Source organism: Trichoderma evansii (assembly GCF_050947405.1).
Source record: "Trichoderma evansii strain SZMC 28006 chromosome Unknown GGI43scaffold_15, whole genome shotgun sequence".
In the NCBI taxonomy this organism is placed as follows: domain Eukaryota; kingdom Fungi; phylum Ascomycota; class Sordariomycetes; order Hypocreales; family Hypocreaceae; genus Trichoderma; species Trichoderma evansii.
Window position 1 is genome coordinate 179,195 of NW_028145191.1, and position 22,330 is coordinate 201,524.

At 49.8% G+C, this 22,330-nt stretch overlaps 8 protein-coding genes across 8 annotated transcripts; 3 read left to right on the top strand and 5 right to left on the bottom strand.

Moving 5' to 3' along the window:
• Nucleotide 1: 1 nt before the first annotated feature.
• Nucleotides 2–3,100, bottom strand: GGI43DRAFT_94920 (glycoside hydrolase family 2 protein). Its single transcript, XM_083210564.1, has one exon. It carries the CDS (start codon nt 2,747–2,749, stop codon nt 77–79), a length of 2,673 nt encoding a protein of 890 aa, XP_083058794.1. The 5' UTR covers nt 2,750–3,100; the 3' UTR covers nt 2–76.
• A 626-nt stretch (nt 3,101–3,726) lies between these two features.
• Nucleotides 3,727–6,474, top strand: GGI43DRAFT_409199 (uncharacterized protein). Its single transcript, XM_083206478.1, has 5 exons — nt 3,727–4,125; nt 4,242–4,271; nt 4,333–4,364; nt 4,442–4,501; nt 4,600–6,474. The coding sequence occupies exons 1-5, from the start codon at nt 4,009–4,011 to the stop codon at nt 6,449–6,451; spliced, it is 2,091 nt and encodes a 696-aa protein (XP_083058795.1). The 5' UTR covers nt 3,727–4,008; the 3' UTR covers nt 6,452–6,474.
• On the bottom strand, nt 6,475–9,368 carry GGI43DRAFT_409203 (glycosyl hydrolases family 31-domain-containing protein). The gene has a single exon (XM_083206479.1). The coding sequence runs from the start codon at nt 9,052–9,054 to the stop codon at nt 6,517–6,519; it is 2,538 nt and encodes an 845-aa protein (XP_083058796.1). The 5' UTR covers nt 9,055–9,368; the 3' UTR covers nt 6,475–6,516.
• A 199-nt stretch (nt 9,369–9,567) lies between these two features.
• On the top strand, nt 9,568–11,678 carry GGI43DRAFT_409204 (allantoate permease family MFS transporter). The gene is made up of 5 exons (XM_083206480.1): nt 9,568–10,299; nt 10,369–10,466; nt 10,529–10,641; nt 10,704–10,889; nt 10,953–11,678. The coding sequence occupies exons 1-5, from the start codon at nt 9,753–9,755 to the stop codon at nt 11,662–11,664; spliced, it is 1,656 nt and encodes a 551-aa protein (XP_083058797.1). The 5' UTR covers nt 9,568–9,752; the 3' UTR covers nt 11,665–11,678.
• A 168-nt stretch (nt 11,679–11,846) lies between these two features.
• Nucleotides 11,847–14,543, bottom strand: GGI43DRAFT_423887 (uncharacterized protein; the record flags this gene model as incomplete). Its single annotated transcript, XM_083208295.1, has 3 exons — nt 11,847–14,054; nt 14,210–14,245; nt 14,298–14,543. 3 exons carry the CDS (start codon nt 14,541–14,543, stop codon nt 11,847–11,849), a joined length of 2,490 nt encoding a protein of 829 aa, XP_083058798.1.
• A 1,238-nt stretch (nt 14,544–15,781) lies between these two features.
• On the top strand, nt 15,782–18,373 carry GGI43DRAFT_95026 (tryptophan synthase beta subunit-like PLP-dependent enzyme). Its single transcript, XM_083210566.1, has 2 exons — nt 15,782–16,566; nt 16,629–18,373. The coding sequence occupies exons 1-2, from the start codon at nt 15,973–15,975 to the stop codon at nt 18,294–18,296; spliced, it is 2,262 nt and encodes a 753-aa protein (XP_083058799.1). The 5' UTR covers nt 15,782–15,972; the 3' UTR covers nt 18,297–18,373.
• GGI43DRAFT_95047 (general substrate transporter) lies at nt 18,374–20,606 on the bottom strand. Its single transcript, XM_083210567.1, has 4 exons — nt 20,260–20,606; nt 19,906–20,191; nt 19,735–19,845; nt 18,374–19,667 (listed from the first exon to the last, which is right to left on the bottom strand). Exons 1-4 carry the CDS (start codon nt 20,353–20,355, stop codon nt 18,451–18,453), a joined length of 1,710 nt encoding a protein of 569 aa, XP_083058800.1. The 5' UTR covers nt 20,356–20,606; the 3' UTR covers nt 18,374–18,450.
• An 896-nt stretch (nt 20,607–21,502) lies between these two features.
• Nucleotides 21,503–22,304, bottom strand: GGI43DRAFT_409209 (Dabb family protein). The gene is made up of 3 exons (XM_083206481.1): nt 22,054–22,304; nt 21,884–21,994; nt 21,503–21,817 (listed from the first exon to the last, which is right to left on the bottom strand). The coding sequence occupies exons 1-3, from the start codon at nt 22,117–22,119 to the stop codon at nt 21,659–21,661; spliced, it is 336 nt and encodes a 111-aa protein (XP_083058801.1). The 5' UTR covers nt 22,120–22,304; the 3' UTR covers nt 21,503–21,658.
• Nucleotides 22,305–22,330: the final 26 nt, after the last annotated feature.

Genomic DNA, 22,330 nt, shown 5'->3' on the forward strand with positions numbered 1-22,330 from the left:
ACAATAAAACAAAAACATAACTTCATTATTTATTACTTGCTAATTTTATAGACAGCTACTTCAGTAGAACCCGCCTTTATAGCTTCACGGTGCTAGCCTTAATATTTTTACCGCTGACCTGAATGCTATTGCCACTTCCATCCCATCCTCCAACTTCCAGCTGCAGCTTCTCATTTGGCCAAAGGGTTACATAGTTATCAGACCATGAAACAGGATTCACGTCATTGCCGCTCTTATCAACAAGAGTCAAGCGAATAAAGACAGCCGGGACAGAAGACTTGTTCTCGAGAGTCACGGTACGAGTCTGTGTGCCAGGAACCGCAGGCGCAGACTTACCAGGGCCAGTGGTAACAGAGACCTGAGCTGTAGACAGCTTGCTGAGAGGTGTGTAGTCGACAAACTTGGTGACTTGAGTGTAGTACCAAGTCGAGTTATTCCAATCAAGCTTATCAATGGAGTTGGTAACCCAGTACACGTTGCGGCTCAAGACATTGCCGCTGTTATCGGATAGGACCAAACGCAAGAAGGCAACGCTTGAAAGCGTACCAATTTGGCTCGAGATATCAACAACTTTAAAGCCCGAGTTGGCCTTGGTGTTGAAATTGACAGACTTTTTAGCAAGTGACTTGCCGCTAGTGTTAATAAGCTCAATGTCAACCTTTCGCGGGCCACTTTTGTCAATCGAGTGGTTGATGCCCCACACTTCCTTGGTTTGGTAGTTGTACGCGACATGTTCAATACGGGAGCCAACTTTGGTGCCAAAGTAAGAGCCTGCAGGGTGAAGATAATAGTCAAACTGGTTCCAGTGGAGACTTGGCCAAGCGTTATTAAGCATCCAGTAGATAACACCGGTGGCTGGGCGAGCGGCATTCCACAGGGCCCCAAAGCCTTCGTACTGAGATCGTGTCGCTTCGTAGTCCATCATCTGGGCCTTGATGAGGTAATCGTCCAGAGAGGTAGGAGCACCGTAGCGCTTCCAGAGGCCTTCGTTGTAAATTTGTCTGTTATAGAACGAAGAGAGGTTGGTTGACATGTGGAACAGGTTCTTGTTGGGATTCTTCCATAAATCGTCTAGATCGCCCTGGTTGAGGAATCTCTTTAATGAGCCAATCTCAGGAGTACCAACGCCAGAACCCAGCTCGGAACCGAACCCGAAAGCAGCACCCAGCCGATCGGCAGAGGGCTCAGTGTCGTACCAGTAATTGGGAGGCACCCAGTCGTATGGGCCGTCCATCTTCATGCCAGAAGGACCGAGAATTGCTGGATATCCACGCTTAGCCGCAGAAGCAATGATGGGTGTCTGCCAACCAGCATTATTTAAAGCATCGACATACAGCGCAACCGCCTGGTCATTCGGCCAGAAGTCACTTCCAACAAGGAATGTCAGCACGCTAGGGTGAGGTTGAAGAACGGAAGCTTCATGGATCATGCTATAGTTGGCAGTTTCGTAGTCATTATCATCCCAAATAGGCGGCGGGAAAATTGCCAGTTCGTCATTATAAGCCCAGGCCTCCCATTTATCGCAGCACTCCCAGCCTGGCATGACCATTAAGCCATATTTGTCACAGATCTCGTAGAATTCTGGCTGTTCCATCTTTCCCTCGAGACGAACGGTATTCTGGTTCATGTCTAGCATATACTCAACAATACGGGTAAAGCGTGCGCTGTCCCATCGCAGGAACATATCAGCGCCATAACCACCGCCAACGACTTGGAAAGGATGGCCGTTGACGCTGTACTGTGTGTCGTTGTGCGAGTTGACAAAAGAAGTAACTTTACGGACGCCAAAGTTGGTCTGGGCCGTGTCTGAAACCGCATTGTTGACAGAAAAGGTGACTTTGGCGTTATAAAGAGGCTGACCACCCCACTGCTTAGGCCACCAGATCTTCGGGGTCTTGAGAGTTTTCTTGAACTGGACAAGTTTCTTTTCGCCGGGGCCGAGCTTGACGCTTTGCTTGATAGAACCAGCGCATGAAGCATCGCCAGTCACAACTGCCTCAGCATCAACAGTAACTGCAAAGCTCTCCAGATTCAAAGCTTCAGCGCGGATGGTAACCTCTGCAGGGCTACTCTCAACTGGAACATCGATATCTACCACCACCGAGATTGGGCCCATAGAAACAGAGCCTGTCTGCTTGATAGTAATATCTCGCCAAATGCCACTTCCGTTGTCACTAGGGTAAGGATTCCAGTCGACAAACCCGAGTCCAAAGTCATAAAGGTAATCGGTCGGGTGGACTTGGACGACGAAGGCATTGTCTTTGGCCGCGAGGTTGGTGATGTCGTAGGTGCGGCCACCATAAGCACCAGATTGGTAATTGGAGTCGGCAATCTGCTTGCCATTGAAAAATAGATCGGCTTTAGAAGTAATACCGTTGGTTTGGAGGATAAAATGCTGGCCCTTTGCCGGAGACAGCGCGAACTCATGGCGGTATATCCAAGGAACGAGGAATTGACCCCAATTGACGTCATTGAGGTTTTCAGAGTACCACAAATCCTCGTCATTGTAAACTCCAGCGTTGATCAAGCACGCCATGATGGTGCATTTCGACGTGCCTGCGTGGTACCATGATGAGGTGTCGACACCGGGCTTTGAGAGGCCCTTGAGATCTTTGCTGACGTCGGAAGATGACTTGAGGTCCCAGTCCGGGATCGCGACCTGATCACCAGCTTTGGATGTTAAAGGAGTGCCAGCTGCAGAGGCAAGGCCACTGCCCAGCAATAGGGCGGCGACAGCGTGGCCGATCATGTTTGTGGCCGAGGTATAGCGCAGACGCGACCAAAGTTGCGATGTTCACTTGCCTCTGGCCTTTGACGTCTTTCTTTCTGTCTCTGACCCCGGACTATCGGCCCTCTTTATAAAAACGAGGACGTCAATTCCTCTTTCCCCATATAGCCAATTGCATGGCTCGCCCAGCAACCGTATAGCTTTTCCAACAAGGCGGTCCTACCTTCCAACATTTTTTTCGATTCGCCGCTCCATGTCTAACACGGAATACCTTTCCACATGCTTCTGGGCGGTAAACAATGGGAGGTAATACAACGTTACCTTACTAACTAGGCAAAGTACACAAAACCTCGGCTGCCCGCTGAGTGAGCGAGGTTGCAGCAAATTTTGGCTTGAGAGATTCTGGCAGCTTGCTTGTTCCTGATCGAAGCGGGGAAGCAAGACAGCACAGCTAGTGACAGGGGTCGGTCATTATCGCATATTAGCAGTTTACCGCAACGGCTTGCTCTAACCTAAATCTTCTTGTAAGTAAGCATATCAGACGATGTGGGTTGATCAAGTATCTTATGTTGGAAACATCACATCTTCAAACGGGCAATTGATTTGTTTCTTAGAAGAATAGACACCATCAGCCTCATTGACTTGCAATAAAGTCATAGCAGCAGAGAAACACAATGACGATGCCCAGGCTTGCCAAGTCACAGCTCTCTCTTTCATTGCAGATCAGTAAACTACCCAACCCTCCGCAGTGGATCCTCTGCTTGATAGCAAAAGTGCGGAGTAGCCCTGAGCTTGAATTTTCCACCACTGGATAAGCTTAGTTCGGCAAACTATCGGCCGACCAGGATCGCAAGTCGCACCTGGGATACGAAGCTGCGAAGTCTGGGGTGATGCCCACGAATGGCATGGATGTACAGAGTGCTCCATAGCACTATTACTGCCCGAAAACCGCCTACAAGTAGCGTGTGTAATGAAGTAAATGCTTAGTTACCCCAAAGAGATCAAGCCCAGAGAGACTAAAGGAGCAATTGAGTGAGTGCTAGTAACAATTGACACTGTTTAGTCATCAAGCCATCGATACGACCCAAACCCCCACCTGTCGAATTCCCCGTGCGATGCTGGCCATGGAGGATTATGCTTCTTCTCAGCTTGATCGTTGATCTCAGGTCCCGTTGTGTCGATGGCTTTATCGCTATGACAAGCGCTTTTCGCCGTCTAATGTTGCATCAGCCATACGATCTACCCTTGGTCGTTTCCTCGCTACCATTATGTAAGGCGCAATGGACAAGATCGTGTCTCCAGTTTCCCGCCGTGTCTCAGCGACCCGCGATTCGCCGATCGTAACTACAGACTCGAGGCCACCAGATACCCCACGTATCCGCAAGAAAAGGACTCCGGTAAGCATATTCCGTTTTAGCACTGCATATCTATCTGCGTGGAGGCTTCGTCCCGCCACCATGTCACGTTAAAATCTATGGCTCGGAATGCTCCGTAACTGACACATTGCTAATAGAAATCGTGCGGTGCATGTCGCCGCGCCAAGGTAAATGCAACTTCAACGTTATACTTTGTAATAGAAAACAATAGCTAAAGACTAGCATCAGGCTAAGTGTGATGGCAAAAGGCCGTGCTCACGGTAAGTTTGCCGATGGTTTTGAGAACGAAGAAGGGTGACATTCTGTCGGTTCAGACTCTTGCTAACAGCTGCATTAGATGTTGCTACTTGAAAAAGACCTGTGCCTTTATCGATCCTCCGAAAGAGGCCCATCAGCTGTGCGTGTTACACGATGAGTATCCCCAGTCACTCTTAACATCAGCTCCCTGTCGTGTATTCATTGGTGCATTGCTGACTGTCTCATCAACTGGCACAGCCAGATAGAGGAGCTTGAGCAGCAGGTAGCAGCCTTGAAGGATCAGCTCCGAGAATTATCAACAACGCAGATTGGCTCTCATCTTGAGACTAGTCATGCAGACATCGGAACAGCCTTGCAAAACAGCCAATCGGGTGTAGGCGCCCCAGCTCTGCATAATTTGGAGCATCCGGCAACGTCCCACGATACTATACAGCTAGCACAACCATGCTCCACGCCGGGAGCCACCATAGATCACATCCACTCTAATGGACTAACGTTATTCATACGTCCATCAAACACACAGTCTCCTACGGATACTACGTTATCCAATAAGCACGGAAAATCACATTTCGAAATTGGGTCTGTTACGTTGCCCGATTGCGTTGATGCAGGGCTGCTTAGCCTCGAGCAGGCCAATCGGTATTTCGCCATCTTTTTTCAAGGATGCGATCATTATGTCCCGATATTCGACCCTCAGTATGACTCGTTTTCCAGTATTCGCGAAAGAAGCAGTTTGCTTTTCAGCGCCATATGCACAGTTGGCTGCCGTGTAGTAACGGGGACTGACACTCAACAATGGCATATGTTGGATTTTCATGTAAAGCGGATGCTAAATTGTGCTTTGGCGAGGCCTGCTATGGCCTCGCTGGAGACTATCCAAGCATTGTTAGTCCGCTCTTGTTATGCTTCTGAGAGATCTCTACTGGTCGCAGCTGCAACGCGCATGGCACTTGATCTGAACTTTCCTGACTCATATGATGCGATGATCAATCGATCTGTAGTACCAGCAACTCATGGAAATACGCTGGCAAGTTTCGATGAAGAATCACTCGCGCTAATGCGAAAAGCGAGAACATGGCTCCATCTCTTTGTCTTGGGACATATTTTACATGTCGATGCCTCGGACCTGCCAACGTTTAAATTCGTGGGAGATTCTCGGAGGTCTCGAATAATTTTAAAGAATCCTGCTGCGACTGAGCTCGACTTATTTTTATTCTCTCAAGTCGAGCTGAATGTCATCCGTGGAAGAATTTACGACTCGTTAGCCAATCACATAGATTTCGACGATGAAAGCATGATGGACGTGGTCCGTGAGGCCAAAATCGACATCTCTATATGGTTTGACGATTGGGCGCACATATTTGACAAACACAAAGTACAATCGCCGTGGCTTAGCGTTAATCTACGAGTCCAAAAGTGCTGGTCCGAAAACATGGCGTTTTGTCGCGTCGTGCGAGCGTCTGGCGTTGAAAATGTCGACTTTATGTCGCCCGCTCAAAGATCGGTCGTTGCCATGGCAAAGGACGCCTTGGAAGAACATCTGGACATCATGATCGAAGAACCGAGATTATATATCCGTAATCTCCAGTTCGCAATGGATTTTGTCTGGGCAAAATGCGCCTTTTGCTATCTACTACTTCTGAAACTGTCTATCTTGTTACCTGAGAGTAAAGGGCGCTCTAGTCGAGAGCTCGTGGCTCATGGTAATATCCTCCTTACTGAACTAAGTGAAGCCAGCGGTGGTAGCCACAATGGGAGTCGAAGTAACACTGGAAAACAATATCTGCAGCTTCTTCAAAGCGGTATTGAAAAGTTCAGCAGCGTGACTTACGAGACTCATGATACAGTCTTGGGCACCACAAACGACGAAAGCTATTCATCTCGACGAATGCCTGGTTTCGGTACACAGAATCGCATGGAATTGGATTCGTTTATACCCGAACAGTTCATCTTTGAGTGGGATTTCCCTGGACTCACCCTGTTTTCCTCGTCGGCCACCGGTGTTGCTTGGCTTGACGATATTCTCGTTGAGGCGCTTAATGGGGGGGAAGACATATTCGGATGGCCGCCAGCAGATACCGAGGGATGAATGTAGATGAACATAGTAGTGTCTATTTAATCATAATTTAATCTATTTGTCTTTTCTTTTCTAACTTAACCAAGCTGGAATCTTCTCTTCCCCTCATCATCCACGCCCAGTCCATGAACCTGTAAGCCCTCGCTTGAAATAACCGCTCGCGAGTCTCCAGGAGGGAGCACAATAACAGGCGCTTTCCAAGGTGCTACAAATCCTGATGTCTCGTCCCTAGAAAATTGAACCTTGATTGTCGACCCTTCGACAGAATATTCGATGCTATATTTGGAAACTTTGTTCTTTGCCACAGCAGATACGCCATCATCTTCATACCAAACTGTCTTATACTTCTTCGTGCTATTAGAGCCTTCACGAGGTGGAAAGATTTCGACTGCGCGATAGTCGTCCAGTGGAAGGTCTGCTACGTTTTCTTTCTCTCCAGGAGACAGGACTTGCACATCTCTACCCACTGGGATAGCTGTTCCAACCTTGGCAAGCACTGGAATGCCTGCGCCATGCCACTCTGCATCTATTGTGGCCCATTGTCCTGCTTGCAAGTATTGGTAAGGAGCTTTGAGATTGATGTAGCCTTCATCGTCGTCGGAGGCCTTGGGGAGGTAGACTCGTGCTTGGGTTGCACCAGGTTCATATACACCGCCGATCAAAAGCGAGTCGCCAAGCCAGTATTGCGTCTCTCCCTCTGTAATTGGTCCCGTCCATACCTCTGGATCCTGCTCATAGCCCCAGCCTGTCCATCTCTGAGGCGGAATAGCCGTTTGATGGCTCTCCAGCATCAGGGAATATATGTAGGGAATCATGGCATATCTTCTCTTGATTGCTTTTCGGACCAGATGAGTGATCTCAGGGTACATCCATGGCTCGATGACATCTCCAATATTGTTCTCATTAAGAGTTTTGAAACAGTTGATGGCGAAGCGCTGTGAATAAGTGCCCAGCTGCACCCATCGAAGAAGAAGCTCAGGGGATGGCTGGGGGCCCTCAAATCCTCCAATATCATGACCGTAGCACTGCAGCAGAGACATACCCGCATTCAAAGCAAGAGCATTAGCGCCTCTCATACTAGCCCAGCTGGTGGTGTTATCTCCGCTCCACGAGCTACAGGCATATCTCATAGTGCCGGTTGTGGCGCTGCGAGTAAGGACAAACGGCCGCACATCAGGGTTAACATCGACAAGTGCATCGTGAGACGCTTTGCCATGAAGTTCTGTGTGTAAACTGCGGCCCCATAGACCAATCTGAGGCCTATCTTTGACATCGTCCCTTAAAGTAAGAGAGGGCTGATCCAGCGCGCAGATCCATCCGTCATCAGTAACTGTGTACTCGTTGTTGTCGTTCCAGATGCAGTCTATGCCTTCTTGACTCAGCTTCTTGACGCCTTCGTACCACCACTTAAATCCAGCAGCAGAAGTGAAATCGATGTGTCCACCCTCGGCACTTTCACCACCGCCAGCACTCCAAAGTCGAGTCACTGCCGTCTTTTTCGTATGTGGGTCAATGAATAGTGCATTTGATGCCTTGAGTTTCTCATACTCTGGGTGAGTGGCAATAACATATGGCTTAACGTTGGCTATGAGTCTCATGCCGAGTTTGTGATATTCCTTGATAAACCCTTCTGGGTCTGAGAACCGATGACGATTCCAGGTGAAGACATTGCGTGTTTTGGGGGGCTTCTCTGCCACCGTGTAACCAGACGACATTTGGTATGCCGAACACGGGATATCGTTCTCTTTCATCTTACGTGCAAGATCCAGTAGTGCCTCCGACGCTGGGGGATCGTCAAGCATTGAGTACTTCATTCCACCCGAGAGGTAGCCAAATGCCCATCTTGGCACAAGAAGAGGGTATCCAGCCAGATCGGCATATGTCGTAACAATGTCTTTAAGAGTTTTGCCAACAATGATGTACTCTTCCAATCCGCCATAGTCTTGTCGATACACCTTATAACGACCCCACATGCCGTCCATCTCAGCTCCAATGGAATATGAACCCCGCGCATGGGAAGTTGAAAATAGAGCCACGCAGCCACTGGGCGTCGCATTTATGAGAAGCGGAATGTTTTTATACAGAGGATCAGTGCGGTAAATGTCGTATCCAAAACTATCTGTTGCCGAGAGCTCAAATTTTCTCCCCGCCAAGTTCATTGGCGCTGCCTTCTCGCCCAGGCCAACGTACAGGGTATCTCTGTTGTAGCGCGAGTAATGGGCAACACCTTCACCGTCAACGACGTATGAGCGATTTGGCAGGTCTTCATGGAGAGGTCCTTTTTCGTTGCCTTCCAAAAAGACGGATAATAGGGGAGAGGACTCAGTCCAGTCAATTGCAACCGTAATTGGGCCGATTTTGATCTCCTTTTTGGTGCTGGCAGATGACGCTTTTACAGCGGTGGCGTCTACCTGCTTTTCTGGCAGATTTACGCTCGGATGAGGAGGCAGAGGATGTGTCTCAGACGTAAATGTCGTCCGAAATACATTGTGACGCAGCGCATCCAGTGTGAACTGAAAGGGAAGCTGAGAGTCTGAGGAATCAAGCTGCAGCAGCTTACCTGAGCCAGCTGTATTCTCGACCCATGTCGACGGGACGCGCTCTTGTTGAGGCATCGTTATGATGTAGAATAAGAGAGATTTTTGATAAATCAAATTCTTTCTATAACAAGAGAATGAAAGAAGACAAAAATAGCTAATTGCAAAGTCGAGAACAAAAGGGTGCTGGAAGCTGTTTATATGCTGGTATTACACGTGTATGTATCTGGAGATTACTACTGGCGGTCCCTCATTGAGGTGGATCATGCTGTGTGGGAATAAAGACCGATTTCGGGTTCTTATTTCCTAATTTCTTACCGTTAATTCTCATCAGCCGATTATTAGTATACGATTCAATAGTTCTACTCTATTCTCGTCTCCTCTTAGCATCAACCGTTATGGGCATAGAGACGTATTAGGCGGATAATTGCGAAAAATGTCCGCTGAGGGGCAATCTAAGCCGGAGAAAGATGAGTGAAACCCGACGGAGAAGAAGAACCATGTCCGGCTAGCCTATCAAGTAACACGAATCTTTCCCCGCATTCTGCCCTCCAAGGGCCCTTTGGTGCCCCCATGGGGTTTGGGTGGCGTGTCAACGGCAAATGCTTTTCCCTTTTCATATAGTCTGGGGAAAGGAACATGTGAGATATGAGCATTTATAAATATCATAGAGTGTTGCCTTCAGCTGGAGCGGTGAAGTACGGCGATCGAAGCTGCATCCACACTCATAGGGTTCTATAACATTGTATTGTATTAACCATAAAGGGGTCATTACAATGGCTGCTCAAAAAGATAACCCTGATATTATCCATCTCGAAACTCCACCCACGCAAGACGACTCCAAGAACGTCGCCAGCGAGATTACTCCTGTCCCAAAACCCAATACTGATCTCCCTATTACAGGCAGAGACAAAGCTGCCCAGTTCCTCAAACAAGCCAACCAGGCGGCCATCGTCGTCACGCCCAGCGAAAATGCTCGCATCCTCCGCAAGATCGATCTCCACATTCTCCCCATCATCCTCTTCGTCTACTGCCTCCAGTCTCTAGACAAGACCACTCTTTCATATGCCTCGGTCTTTGGACTCATCAACGACACGCACCTAGTGGGCGAGCAGTTTTCATGGCTGGGCTCCGTGGTGTACGTCGCCCAGCTGGTCTTCCAGCCGCTGGTGGCGTACGCACTGGTGAAGTTCCCGGTGGGCAAGTTTTGCGCAACGATGGTGTTTTGCTGGGGTGCGGTGCTGTGTGGAATGACGGCGGCGAACAACTTTGGTGGTTTGATGGCGGCGAGATTGCTATTGGGTGCTTTTGAAGCCTCTGTTGGTAAGTCTTTGAAGATGGAGATGATAACTACTACAAAGAGATATAGACTAATGATTTTTTTCAAACCAGCCCCGACGTTTATTGCTGTTGTGCAAATGTGGTACCGACGAAAAGAGCAGACAACCCGTAACGCATCTTGGTATGCTATGCTTGGAGTTGTCAACATGGTGAGATGCAAACCACAAAATATTCAAAGTTGACTGAGTCCTTGCTAACTGGAGACTTACAGCTCGGAAGTCTTCTCACATACGGTCTGGGCCATATTAAATCGAATCTCCATCCATATCAAATCATTTTTCTATTCTGTGGCTGCATCACTGTTGCTTTTTCAGTCGTCATGTAGTACGTTGAAAATCCCTCTCTTTGCTCTCCTCTCTCAATTAAATATACTGACACCTGCATAGTTTCTATATGCCTGATTCCCCCATGGAGGCCAAGTTCCTCAAAGAAGACGAAAAGGTTATTGCCATCGAGCGTCTGCGCATGAACCAAATGGGTATTGGCTCCGGCGTTTGGAAATGGGACCATGTCCGCGAAGCCATGCTCGATCCGAAGACGTGGCTCTGGTTTTGCCTCATGCTCACTATTTCGTAAGTCATAGAATACTTCTGCTCCCATGTCAAGAACACTACTAACAATGACCTTCATAACAGCATCCCCAGCGGTGGTATTTCTACCTTTGGCCCTCTCATCATCCAGTCTTTCGGCTTCGACTCCTTCACCACGATCCTCTTCAACATCCCCTTCGGCGCTGTCCAGATGATTTCCACTCTTGGTGGTGCCTGGGTCTCCGACAAAATCCACATGAAGTCCGCCGTTCTCTTATTCCTCTGCCTTCCTCCCATCGCAGGCTGCGTTATACTCCTTGTCACAGGCCGTGCTCCATCCGATCGAGCCGTTCTCCTCGTCGGATACTACATCATCTCTGTATACCCTGGCATTTCTCCCTTGATCTACTCTTGGTCTGGCCAGAATACCGCTGGCGATACGAAGCGAAAAGTAACTACCGCTATGCTCTTTATAGGAGCGAGTACCGGCAACATTATAGGCCCGCAGCTTTTCAAGCCTAGTGAGAAGCCACGATACGATCGCGGCCTGCGATCAAACCTGGCGCTCTTTGTGGTGCTGGCGGTTTTAATCGTTATAGGCATGCTTTGGATCAAGATACTCAACAGACGACAAGCGGCCAGGCGACGAGAGCTGGGCAAGTCAGAAGTGATACGCGATCTGAGCATGATGGACAGGAAGAGAGGTGATAATGAGTATGATGAGGAAGTTCTCAACATGGGAGACGAGAATGTTGGAGACAAGGCGTTTGAAGATGTGACGGACTTGCAGAATGAAGATTTTATCTATGTTTATTAATGCACTAATGAGTGGGTATATGTATATATAAGAATGATTCCAATAACTTCCCAGTATTTCCGAGCTCTATATGACATAATGTGAATGATATGAATGATACAAGGTATAAGATGGCTATATGTGAACGACAAGGCATAACTATTTGTATCAATTTGAGTCAAGTTGAAATGCCCAAGTCAATGTTAGGTTTTCGTATTTGCAAATAGTGGTAACGAAGGATCACTTTCATTACCACTGAGGGGTGTAATGGGACCCCTATTCGACAGCATCCCACCGCCGCCATCTCCGCTGCTTATGTTGGCATCGCCGCTGGCCTTCCATTCACTCATGGTCACACCGCGCCGAAAGTGGGATGTCAAGTGCTGAACTCTTTCGTCCCAGCTATGTGTCTTGAGCTGGCAGAAACCGCACACGCTCTCAAACTTGTCTTGTCGATGCTGTAAGAGATGGAGGTCAGGCTTCCACCCCTCCCATTTCCGGCAGCGGTGGAATTTGTGCAGATGCTGCCACAAGTGATCTTTCCGAGTAAAAGTTCGCTCTGACACGGGACGTTCTGCACACGACTGAAACTCGTGAGATTGGAGATGTTCATCTGTTGGTGATGTCTGGCCACAGAAGATGCATTCCGGCTCGTTATGGTTGACACGCCAAACGAGATGTGATTGGTCTTTGGGTAGAGGCACTCTGCAGATCCAAGAATCGAGACCGGGTAAGTGAATAGATCTTTCATGGCGTACCCAGTCGTACTTCTTCTTGAAGCCCTGAAGACAAAATGTGCACTGAAACATGAGCGCTTTGCCTCGCTCTGCTGTACCTCCTGTAGGAACCGCAGTCGCCGATAGGCCGGATAGCGGATCGCCGCCGTCGCCACCATGGTTGGAGCTCTGCGCCGAGAGGGAGAAAATGCCTGCATCATCAGAATGATAGAAGGAGAAAGCAGACGAGCCAGAATTTGATGACGCCCCCTCGTAGCCGTTGGCAATGTTGTGGTTGAAAATTGCAGAGTCACTGCTGGCCGAGGAAGGGGCACCATCAGTGCCATAATTGCCATCGGAGTTGTAATTATATGCATCTCTACCGTCAAGTTGACTATTGGAGATGGCCTTTTCAATAACTGCAGCCGAGATGGGCTCCTCGTTCGGGGGCGAATGTCTCCATCGTTCCATCGGAGACATTCCAGTGAGCAACGTCTGGGGCATAGGAGATCCTTGTAGGAAGACTTTGGCGCTATTGTTATTGTGCGACTGCGCAGTCAGTCGATGTCGGCGTCTAGCATTAGCGAACCAGTTAATGACCTGGGTCTTGCTCAAGCCACTCTGGTCGGCAAGCATGGATTTTTCGTCTTCGGACGGGTATGGGTGCTCTTGATGCGTGGAGAACCAGTTCCTCAACACACGAGTCTTCTTGACGGACCGAGTGCTATTTCTCTTATATGAGACGATAGATGAAGATCGAGCCGCCACCTGGCCAGCATCTCGCTCCATTCGCCACTGCCTCGTCCCATCGATGGTAGTAACACCATCCCCCTCTTCATTCACGCCATGTAGATGGCCAATGACGGGGAGTGCACTCTCGTAGGCGGAGGCTTCTCTCTTGCCCCGCTCAGCAAGACTGCAGTCACGGTAGAGGGCCACACAGGCGGAGCAAGAGCTGATGGGATTTGGATTTGCAGACGTGGTTTGAAGGATGAGGCACTGGAGCCGCAGTCGTCGACAGTAGTTGCAGGGGACGGGAGGGCGATGGGCACCGTTCTTGATAAAGAACTCGTCGATGGCGCTGAGGTGGAGGCTCCTTGCGGCATCGTCTGCTTGCGCTGTCTGCTGCAGGAGCTGTTGCTGGCTAGATCCTTGCTGACCAGATACCCAGAAATCGTCGCCGATAGTGTTCATAGAGTCTGCAGCGGTAAAAGGAAGCGGCGCCGTGCCGTCAAAGGGAGAGCTGGAGCCATCGCCGAGGAGGAGCCCATCGCCGGGGCCGATTGCGGGACCGAGCTCATACTGGTACTCGGCGGGAAAGCCGGGGTCTCTTCCGGCAGGGCTGGCGTAGGGGCTGTCGGCGTAGGGATCCGGAACAGAGAAGAAGGAGGGCCCAAACTGGTCCATGGACACGGCCGTCTGCAGCTGACGCGGGTGCTGGTCTGAGGCCTGTGGATGCTGATGCTGGAACGGCAGCTGTTCCGAGTCTGAAGGCTGAAGCGGCAAGGCAGCGTGAGGCTGGAGCTGGGGCTGGAGCTGGGGCTGGAGCTGAGGCTGGAGATGAGGCTGATGCGCAAAGGCGTCGTGCATCACATGCATCTGCACCGTATTGCCGACGTTATTCCGTCCGCCGACCTCGTCGTCCAGAAAGACTGGGACGCCGTTGTCCACGCCTGGATCCATCCGCCCACAGGTCTCGGAATTTGCAGTAATTCTGGTCCCAGATCAGCGCACAGTGCTCCGTAAGCGCCCGCCTTGACTCGCCTCCTCGCCGTCTCACGACACGACAAACGCGCCTTGGGTGCGAGTCGAGTCGAGTCGGTGCGGTAACAGCCGTCAATTGCGCTTACACGATGGCGAATCCGAGTCGGTCGACTGTTGCTGCCCTTGCAGGACCTGGAACAGGCTCTCGTGCCACTACCAGCGCCCAATCGCCACGCTGGGACATGGATCGACACGCAGCTTCACAGCGCCTTGGTGCGTGCCAATCGGCCACCTCCAGCCAACAGCACGGCGCCCAGTCGGTGTTTCGGCCTTTCGGTGCGGGCCCCTTCGCTGGAGCTGCTTTGGGGTCTCCGTTTGGGGGGTCCTTTTTTCCCTCGTCTGTCCGAGCACAGAATTGCGGTTGGCGGGTCGGAGAAGGCGCACGCTTGGAGGGTGAAAAATGCTAAAAGGGAGCGACATGGCCCAATGGCTCAGTCTTGGTCGTAGCAGGAGGGCGCTGTTTTGGGCAGATGCAGCGCTCAGGGTATCTGTATGTAGTAAGCGGGGGCCCAGCACGTGCGCCCTCTGATATAGGCCCATCCATGTCCATTGTAGTGCCAGACTATTGCGATATGGACGTTGAGGTACCGCTGACTTCTATGCTTGTACGAAGCACTATCAGCGCCTTCTATCTACAGCCACCTACATGCACTTGTAAAACCAACGTATAGATGGCTGGGTATGATGCGATAATGGCTCTTTCTATTATTCTTCTTCCTGCTTTGGCAACATTTGTGGAATACTAATCCATGTGGCGACATGATGACTGAGCATTACGATGCCGGCGATGCATTAAACAACATGCGTTGCGAGAGATATGCACCTACGAAGCACGCCTTCTTTTACATGGCAGCCGGGCCTTTTGTGCCATGGATGCTACGTCAGAGGTACATGATGTTTGAAATCAACAACAGCGCCTTCTAAGGACAGGATAGGGAATAGACATAGAGGGAATTTCCAATCAAGCTGCTTTCAAAGCCCTCGATACGAGTTAGGTGGTATTTGATATAAAATTAGTTAGCTACTATCCGGATTTGACCCTAGAGGTCGCTTCTAGTACAGCGTCGTGTTAAAATAGCATACGCGGAATCGTGTTGAAGCATCGTGCTCATTTTTACAGCGCATGTGAGCGGATTAGGCCAGTAGCTCTCCGTATTATAGCGTCAGTCGTACAGCGCTTTTACAGTGGGCGTGCCTAAGAAATGCGCCTTCTCCTGCATAAAGAGGGGCAGCGCTCAAGATTATCAGCGCATGCGCAAAGTACCATGTACCGCGTGCAGATGATGAAGCATATTCGGCACCAAAGAGGAAAGAATAGCAGCATCATCAGCAACATCAAAATTAGAAAAAAATCAAGGAGGAGAAGCAAAAAGCCAACCAACGCACCGGATGCCTTCCCGCCCGCTCGCCGACGTCTCCAACACTTACCGTCTTGGGCGAATCTTGCAGACTTGCGTTGTCACTAGCATCAAAAGTGCCCGCCGATTGGCTTCGCACCAAGAGCTTCGCGGGATAAGGTAGAGGCCAGCGCAAAAATAGGTCCGGGTATAGTGTATGTATGGAGATGGGGATTGGGATGGGGATGGAGATTGGCTTTGCGCCATGCCTAGGGATCGCTCCAGGGATGGCAAACCACACAAAAACGGCGAGTCAAGTCGGATATATAATAGTTTAAAGGGAGGCGAATCCCCTCGCTCTCTCCTCCTCATCCGCTAATCAGCTTCTCCTTCAGTGCTTTTCTGTTTCCTTTTCTGAGTTACATGCCATTGTCTCATCCTCATCCGCTTCATTCCTACCTCTCCCTAGTATTCTTCTCCCTTTATACATCGTACCGGCCTCCGCATTAGCCATGACTCGTGCCAATCGCCGGCCCGTCTTCTTCAATCCCGCTGCCAAATCGTGGACGGCGCCGTTGACAGATTCCCCAGAGCTGTCATATCGATTCCACCAACAGCTGCCGCAATATAAACCAACCAAACTAATTCCCCTCGAGGACCTGGCCAAGGAACTTGGTGTCCGTGCCATCCACCTGAAAGACGAGACATGCCGACTTGGACTCCCTTCCTTCAAGATCCTGGGTGCTTCATGGGGCACATTTCGAGTCATTGCCCAGAAACTCAACCTTCCTCTAGACTCCCCCCTGGACACCGTTAAACAGGCCCTATCATCCACCAGCATCTCCCTATACGCAGCCACCGATGGAAACCATGGACGGGCTGTGGCTCGCATGGCATCCATCCTCGGCATCCCTGCCCAGATCCACGTACCCGGATGCATGCACAATGCTACCATCGAGCTGATCAAATCGGAAGGCGCTCGTGTTGTCGTCTCGGATGGCTTCTACGACAAAGCTGTAGTTGATGCACGAGAGGCAGCTGCACAAGATAACACCGCCATCGTCGTTCAAGACTTTGCCTCAGGGGACTATGTTCAGATTCCGCAGGCAAGTATACCAATCCCGTCTATGCAATTCCACTCTCCTCTAATAATATTAATATCTGTCAGTGGATTGTCGATGGATACCGTACCATGATGCTAGAGATTGATGGCCAGCTGGGAGCTACTACCCCTGACCTCGTCGTGGTACCGGTAGGAGTCGGCTCCTTTGCTCAGGCCGTCGTAACACACTATAAGCAACAAGGAAAACAAACCGCGGTTTTGACCGTGGAGCCAGATACATCTGCCAGTCTCTGGAAGAGTCTTAAACGCGGGGACTCCTTGACAATATCGGAAAAGGCGCCCAGTATCATGTCTGGTCTGGATTGTGGGACTCCTTCATCGATTTCCTGGTCAGTTCTTCAGCACGGAGTCGATGCAAGCCTCTCCATTTCAGATTTTGAATCCCATCAGGCTTGCGGATATTTGGCGTCCCAAAACATAGCTGTCGGACCTTGTGGCGCTGCCCCTGTTGCCGCTTTGAGGAGGCTGGGGGCGTCGGATAGAGAAAAGTTGGGTCTCACCAAGGACTCTGTTGTCGTTATCCTTTGCACAGAAGGCGCGAGAGATTATAAGGTCCCCTATGACGTGGCGAGCGATGATCCTGTAGAATTGACACAAACCTTAGTCAGGATCAACTCTGCCAGCCCATCCTTAGGATCTATACCTGGTCCTGGAGAGACAGCCATCGCCCGCTACATTACTGCCTGGATGGAACACCGGGATATTGAGACCCACTGGATCGAGCCTACGCCGGGGAGACCCTCTGTAGTTGGCGTTGTTCGAGGATCTGGCGGCGGCAAGAGCCTCATGCTCAACGGTCACACCGACACCGTGACCATTACAGAGTATGAGGGCGATCCCCTCAGTGGTGATATCCGAGACGGCAAACTCTATGGTCGTGGAGCTGCCGATATGAAGTGCGGTGTTGCAGCCGCCATGGTCACCCTCGCCAATGCAAAGAAGCAAGGCTTAAAAGGAGACGTCATATTCGCTGGAGTAGCAGACGAGGAGTTTGCTAGTATCGGCACGCAGCAGGTATTAGAAGCCGGCTGGACCGCCGATGCTGCTCTCGTAAATGAGCCGACCAGCTTGGAGATTATGTACGCACACAAAGGTTTCATCTGGTTTGAAGTAGATATCCATGGTCTTGCATCTCATGGATCACGATATGATCTTGGTATCGACGCCATCTGTAAAGCAGGATATTTTCTCGTCGAACTGGATAAGCATGCAACCCATCTTACACAGCAGGCTGGCGATCCCATTCTCGGGCCCGGAAGTATACATGCCTCCATCATCAAGGGTGGCGAGGAGATCTCATCCTACCCTTCGTTTACGCAAGTTCAGTTGGAGCGTCGAACCGTCACTGGCGAAACACAAGAGTCTGTTGAAAAAGAATTGCGAGAAATTCTTGATGGCCTAGTTGAAAGAATTCCCAACTTCAAATACGACATCAGGGCAACTTTCCAACGCTCACCTTTCAAAGCTTCTCTCGACCATCCCTTCACTAAGCTCGTTCGCAAACAAATCACAAACACTCTAGGTGAAGAAGCAGTGGTAGTTGGAGCTCCATACTGGACTGATTGTGCATTGCTGGCTGATCAGGGGATTCCCGTGCTGCTTTGGGGACCAAAGGGACAGGGATTACATGGGAATCTGGAGTATGCCGAGGTTGATTCAATAAAACAGGTTGCAGATACACTGACAGCAATCGCCGCAGAGTTTTGTAGTTAGTAGATATTAAAGCATTAACTGGGTAAAAAGTAAAATATTAATATATAGATCGTCTGCATCATTGCAACTTTAATAACATCCATGGTTTGAACAGATGCATATAAAGACTGCTGCTCACTAATTTTCTTCCTAATCACTGATCCAATCCATATCCTCAAACGTACTCCCTGGCTTCAGCTGTCATCGCCTCGGCCTTTTCTGGGGGAATGCTTGCTGTCAGGCCAAGAGAAGCCGCAATTGCAAACAGCCTTTCCTTCTCTTGTGTAGCGGCATCATCTCCAAACACGCGATCCATGTCCTCCAAGGTTCGTCCTTTGGTCTCGGGCACGCAAAAGTACGTAAACACTAGGCCGATCAAGCAGAAGGCCGCAAAGAAGATGTAGGTGCCCCACTTGAGGGTTTCAAGCATATCTGGCGTCACCAATCCGATGATAAAGTTGCACATCCAGGTAGCGCTGGTGGTGATGGCCATGGCCTTGGATCTGCTGCCCAAGTTGAAGATTTCTGACGGGTAAACCCATCCGATGGGGGCAAAAGAGTATGAGAAGTTGATGTCGTAGATGTAGATGAAGGCGATGCCAACCCATCCTGCCGAAGGATGATCGGCCAGAGCAGAGCCGTACTTTCCGACGATGGAACCGACAATGATGAGCGAGATGAATGTGCCTGTAGCACCGCACATGAGCAATGGTCGTCTTCCAACTCGGTCGATGAGGAAGAGAGCAGGCAAAGTGCTCAAAGTATTGACAATGCCGTATACACCAGTTGCGAGAAGAGAGGTGGTGTTTCCTGAGAGTCCCAGCTGGGCAAAGATAGTCGGGGCATAGTAGATCAGAGCATTACATCCCTGGAACTGCTGCAGGAACATGATGGCGCTACCGATGAAGACACGCTTGAAGCTGGGCCAAGATGACAGTAAACCGTAGTATTCGGCGAAGAAAAGGCTGACACCGGTCTTGCCAGGGTACTTTTCCTTGGAATGGGCTTCATCGAACAAGACTTCGGCCTTGATAGAGAGATACTCTTCTCTGAGCGATTCGGAATCGGGGTGAACGCGGCGGAGGCGAGCCAATGAGCGAAGGGCTGCTTCCTCGTTCTTTCGCATAAGATGGAAACGAGGTGACTCAGGATAGAAGATCATTCCGACGCCGAGAACGAGGGCGGGGACAATCTGCAAGGCAAAAGGGATTCTCCAGGCGGCTTGGCTCTGTCCAGTGCAGCCGTTGGGACCGACGTCGTGTGCGGGATCGAAAGTCGGCTTATCGGGCGTGCCTCCTGTGTAAGGAATATCGGGGGCGCAACGAGTGCCGCCAATATACTGAGTGCCGTATTCAAGCCAGTAGCTGACGAGGATACCAAGAGTAATGCTCACTTTATAAGTGTTTCTTGTTTAGCATGATTCCTGTGTAGACTGGGCAAGCTTGCTACTATGACTTACACTGCTGCAATACCACAAGGGTTCCTCGAATGCCTGCGGTAGAGACCTCTGACATGTACATGGGAACAATCATTGTAAGCATACCAACTGCCAGACCGGCAATAGCTCGTCCTATTCAAATTGTTACCAAACAGCCCTCCGCAGAGTAAGGTAATGGCTTTTGAGACTTACCACCAAACAGCATACCGATGGTGCTTGCGCCAGATTGCAGAGCGGATCCAAGAAGGAATACGACGACAGCAGCCAGCATCGAACCCTTTCTGCCATAGCGGTCCGCAATCGGTCCATTCGCCAACGATCCAAACCATGCCGTCAGAAGCAGCGTAGAGACGAACCAGCCCTTGAAACCGCTGTCTAGGTAAATTCTTGGGAAAAGTGCGCCGAAATTCTCCATCCCCAGGACGCCTGAGACAACACCCTGATCATAGCCAAAGAGGAAACCACCGAGAGATGCAAACTGCAATGAATGTTAGCGGATGATGTCATTTCATTCAAGACTCTATATGGTTAAGCAGATTAACCTACGGCTGAAAGGCCAAATACATATGGGTTGTCGCGAAGTTGGCGAAACACACCCTTTGTTGGCTGCAACACAGCGCCGTCTGCTGGATTAGACGACATCTTGAGTCTTGTTTCTCGTAATGTGCTGTAAAAACCGTCAAAAAGCACCTAAGAATCCACACAAGTAGAACTCTTTAAGACATGTCGTTCGGAATCCGCAAACTGCAGTGGATCGGCAGACCTTTATACCTGATCATCTTCCCCAGCTCCTTCTCGCCTTCTTCCTCGATATGATTCCACAATAACGGGTCTCTCCATGTTTGACCGCACTCAGGGTGACAGTCGCCCTGGGACCCGGCACTCGCTCTCCGCATTTCCCCCTCCTTGTGCAAGGCTACCAAAGCCTAGCAATGAAGCTATTTCATCGCGCCGACCAGCCTTAGCCCCAGCCAAACACGTTCTATGTGGGGGAGATCGTCGTCGAGTCCAATGAGTGGCTTTAACATGGGGATACCACCGGAGAAGCGTCTGACGCACCAGAACTGTAGCGCACGCTATTACTTGAAGACCGCGTAAAGACGGATGCCCGCCCTTAGTTGCTTTCCTTATTGCGAAGGGCTCACATGTGCCCTATGTGGGGGGCGGTAGTCTCAGGCGATTTAAGTCAAGGTATCGGAAGTTGCACGAGCGTGTGTCTCCACATGGATGCCACGGCAGTGGAGTTTAGTGCCCGCAGAAGCAAGGATAGAAGTCTGCCGTCACACGCAAAGGAAAAAAGACAGACACTCAAGTGACGTGAGGGTCACAGCCATGCGGTGGGCTGTTGGACGTTCGGTTGTTTTACGGTTGACACACGAGTCATGGGAGTGCGTTTTCCCCTCCCTTTTAGCAGACACAGAGAGCAAAACGTGGATGATTCCAACCAGGAAATGATGGACTTTTCTCCGAGAAGCGGCCAGGAACGGACTGCCCTAGTGATGACAATGTTGGGGAAATTGCGGAGAAGAAAAGCCTGCATTTCCCCAATCTGGGATCTTGACTTGTGCACAGGCAAGTTTGGCCGCCACAAGACTTTAGGCGTTTTGAAGAAATCATCTTAGCTGGATGCATGAACATGAAGAAAATGCACATAATTGAGAGCATAACAAGATATTGTGACGATACTCTTATAGATGCTGATTTGGAGAGTTTTTTCAAGGCACCTGTAAGAGTTAAAAAGATAAACTAAACCGCAGATGGCTAGTTTTAAAACCGGCTGCAAATGAAATTGGGAGAGGTAGTCGCCACTTCTATTGGAGGAGTTTCGAACAATCTCGACGAATAATACTATATGCTGGCTCTCATTTCCATAACCACCCTCTCAAGAGATACCGATAACTCGTAAATGCATAGACCATTAATGCCAAATGCAAATGCAGCCCTGCTACTCGAATACGCCGGCGGTATAGTCTAAGACACAGACTTTCTCGATAGTAGGCCCGGCGTTCGTCTTGAATGCCTGGTGTACAGGATCATGATCAACATAGTAATCTCTATCTTCAGCAGACTCAAATTCGACAACAAATGCGTGGGTAAACCCATTCTAAAGCTCATATCAGTTAAAGCTACTGGGTATGTGCCACGGACAAGCACGAAGTCAGCCACTCACTTGATGAGGCTCGGGCGAATTATTTGTGCCGCCTGTCAAAGACTTGATATAAGTCGTCTGCTTTGTCGGATGCAAACAACCGCTCTTCAAAGCCAGCATTTCTGAGCAAACCTGTGGACAAATTTCTAGGTTAGCACTGGAGATAACGCTGATCACTCGAAACTGCGCACATTTTGGACAGCTTCTGCGGTAGCGGAAGATTTGTATTCAAACAAAACAATGTGGATGACGCCCATTTTGGATGTATTTAGGCGGAAATAGACGCTGAGCTGTGATTAAATCGCTGTTTTTCGGCTTCGTGGGATTTTTAGCGGACGCAAGAACGGATTGAGGAGTAAAGTTGCGGGGCTGAAATTAAATTAGGTAAATAAATAAAACTAGTTCGACAGTTGCTTGTTGGGAGGTGTACAAATTTCTCAGCATCGCTACACAATGATAATTCTTGAT

Bases quoted from the DNA above. Each gene is read 5' to 3' on its own strand.
- GGI43DRAFT_409209 (XM_083206481.1), bottom strand. From the start codon at position 22,119: ATGGGCGTCATCCACATTGTTTTGTTTGAATACAAATCTTCCGCTACC. The intron at 21,995-22,053 runs GTGCGCAGTTTC...ATTTGTCCACAG, and splicing joins CCGCAGAAGCTGTCCAAAAT to GTTTGCTCAGAAATGCTGGC. The intron at 21,818-21,883 runs GTGAGTGGCTGA...TATGAGCTTTAG, and splicing joins ATTCGCCCGAGCCTCATCAA to AATGGGTTTACCCACGCATT.
- GGI43DRAFT_409204 (XM_083206480.1), top strand. From the start codon at position 9,753: ATGGCTGCTCAAAAAGATAACCCTGATATTATCCATCTCGAAACTCCA. The intron at 10,642-10,703 runs GTACGTTGAAAA...ACACCTGCATAG, and splicing joins GCTTTTTCAGTCGTCATGTA to TTTCTATATGCCTGATTCCC. The intron at 10,890-10,952 runs GTAAGTCATAGA...CCTTCATAACAG, and splicing joins TGCCTCATGCTCACTATTTC to CATCCCCAGCGGTGGTATTT.
- GGI43DRAFT_409203 (XM_083206479.1), bottom strand. From the start codon at position 9,054: ATGCCTCAACAAGAGCGCGTCCCGTCGACATGGGTCGAGAATACAGCT.
- GGI43DRAFT_95026 (XM_083210566.1), top strand. From the start codon at position 15,973: ATGACTCGTGCCAATCGCCGGCCCGTCTTCTTCAATCCCGCTGCCAAA. The intron at 16,567-16,628 runs GCAAGTATACCA...AATATCTGTCAG, and splicing joins ACTATGTTCAGATTCCGCAG to TGGATTGTCGATGGATACCG.
- GGI43DRAFT_94920 (XM_083210564.1), bottom strand. From the start codon at position 2,749: ATGATCGGCCACGCTGTCGCCGCCCTATTGCTGGGCAGTGGCCTTGCC.
- GGI43DRAFT_409199 (XM_083206478.1), top strand. From the start codon at position 4,009: ATGGACAAGATCGTGTCTCCAGTTTCCCGCCGTGTCTCAGCGACCCGC. The intron at 4,126-4,241 runs GTAAGCATATTC...CATTGCTAATAG, and splicing joins TCCGCAAGAAAAGGACTCCG to AAATCGTGCGGTGCATGTCG. The intron at 4,502-4,599 runs GTGCGTGTTACA...CAACTGGCACAG, and splicing joins CCGAAAGAGGCCCATCAGCT to CCAGATAGAGGAGCTTGAGC.
- GGI43DRAFT_95047 (XM_083210567.1), bottom strand. From the start codon at position 20,355: ATGTCGTCTAATCCAGCAGACGGCGCTGTGTTGCAGCCAACAAAGGGT. The intron at 19,846-19,905 runs GTAAGTCTCAAA...CAATTTGAATAG, and splicing joins CATCGGTATGCTGTTTGGTG to GACGAGCTATTGCCGGTCTG. The intron at 19,668-19,734 runs GTAAGTCATAGT...ACACTTATAAAG, and splicing joins CCTTGTGGTATTGCAGCAGT to TGAGCATTACTCTTGGTATC.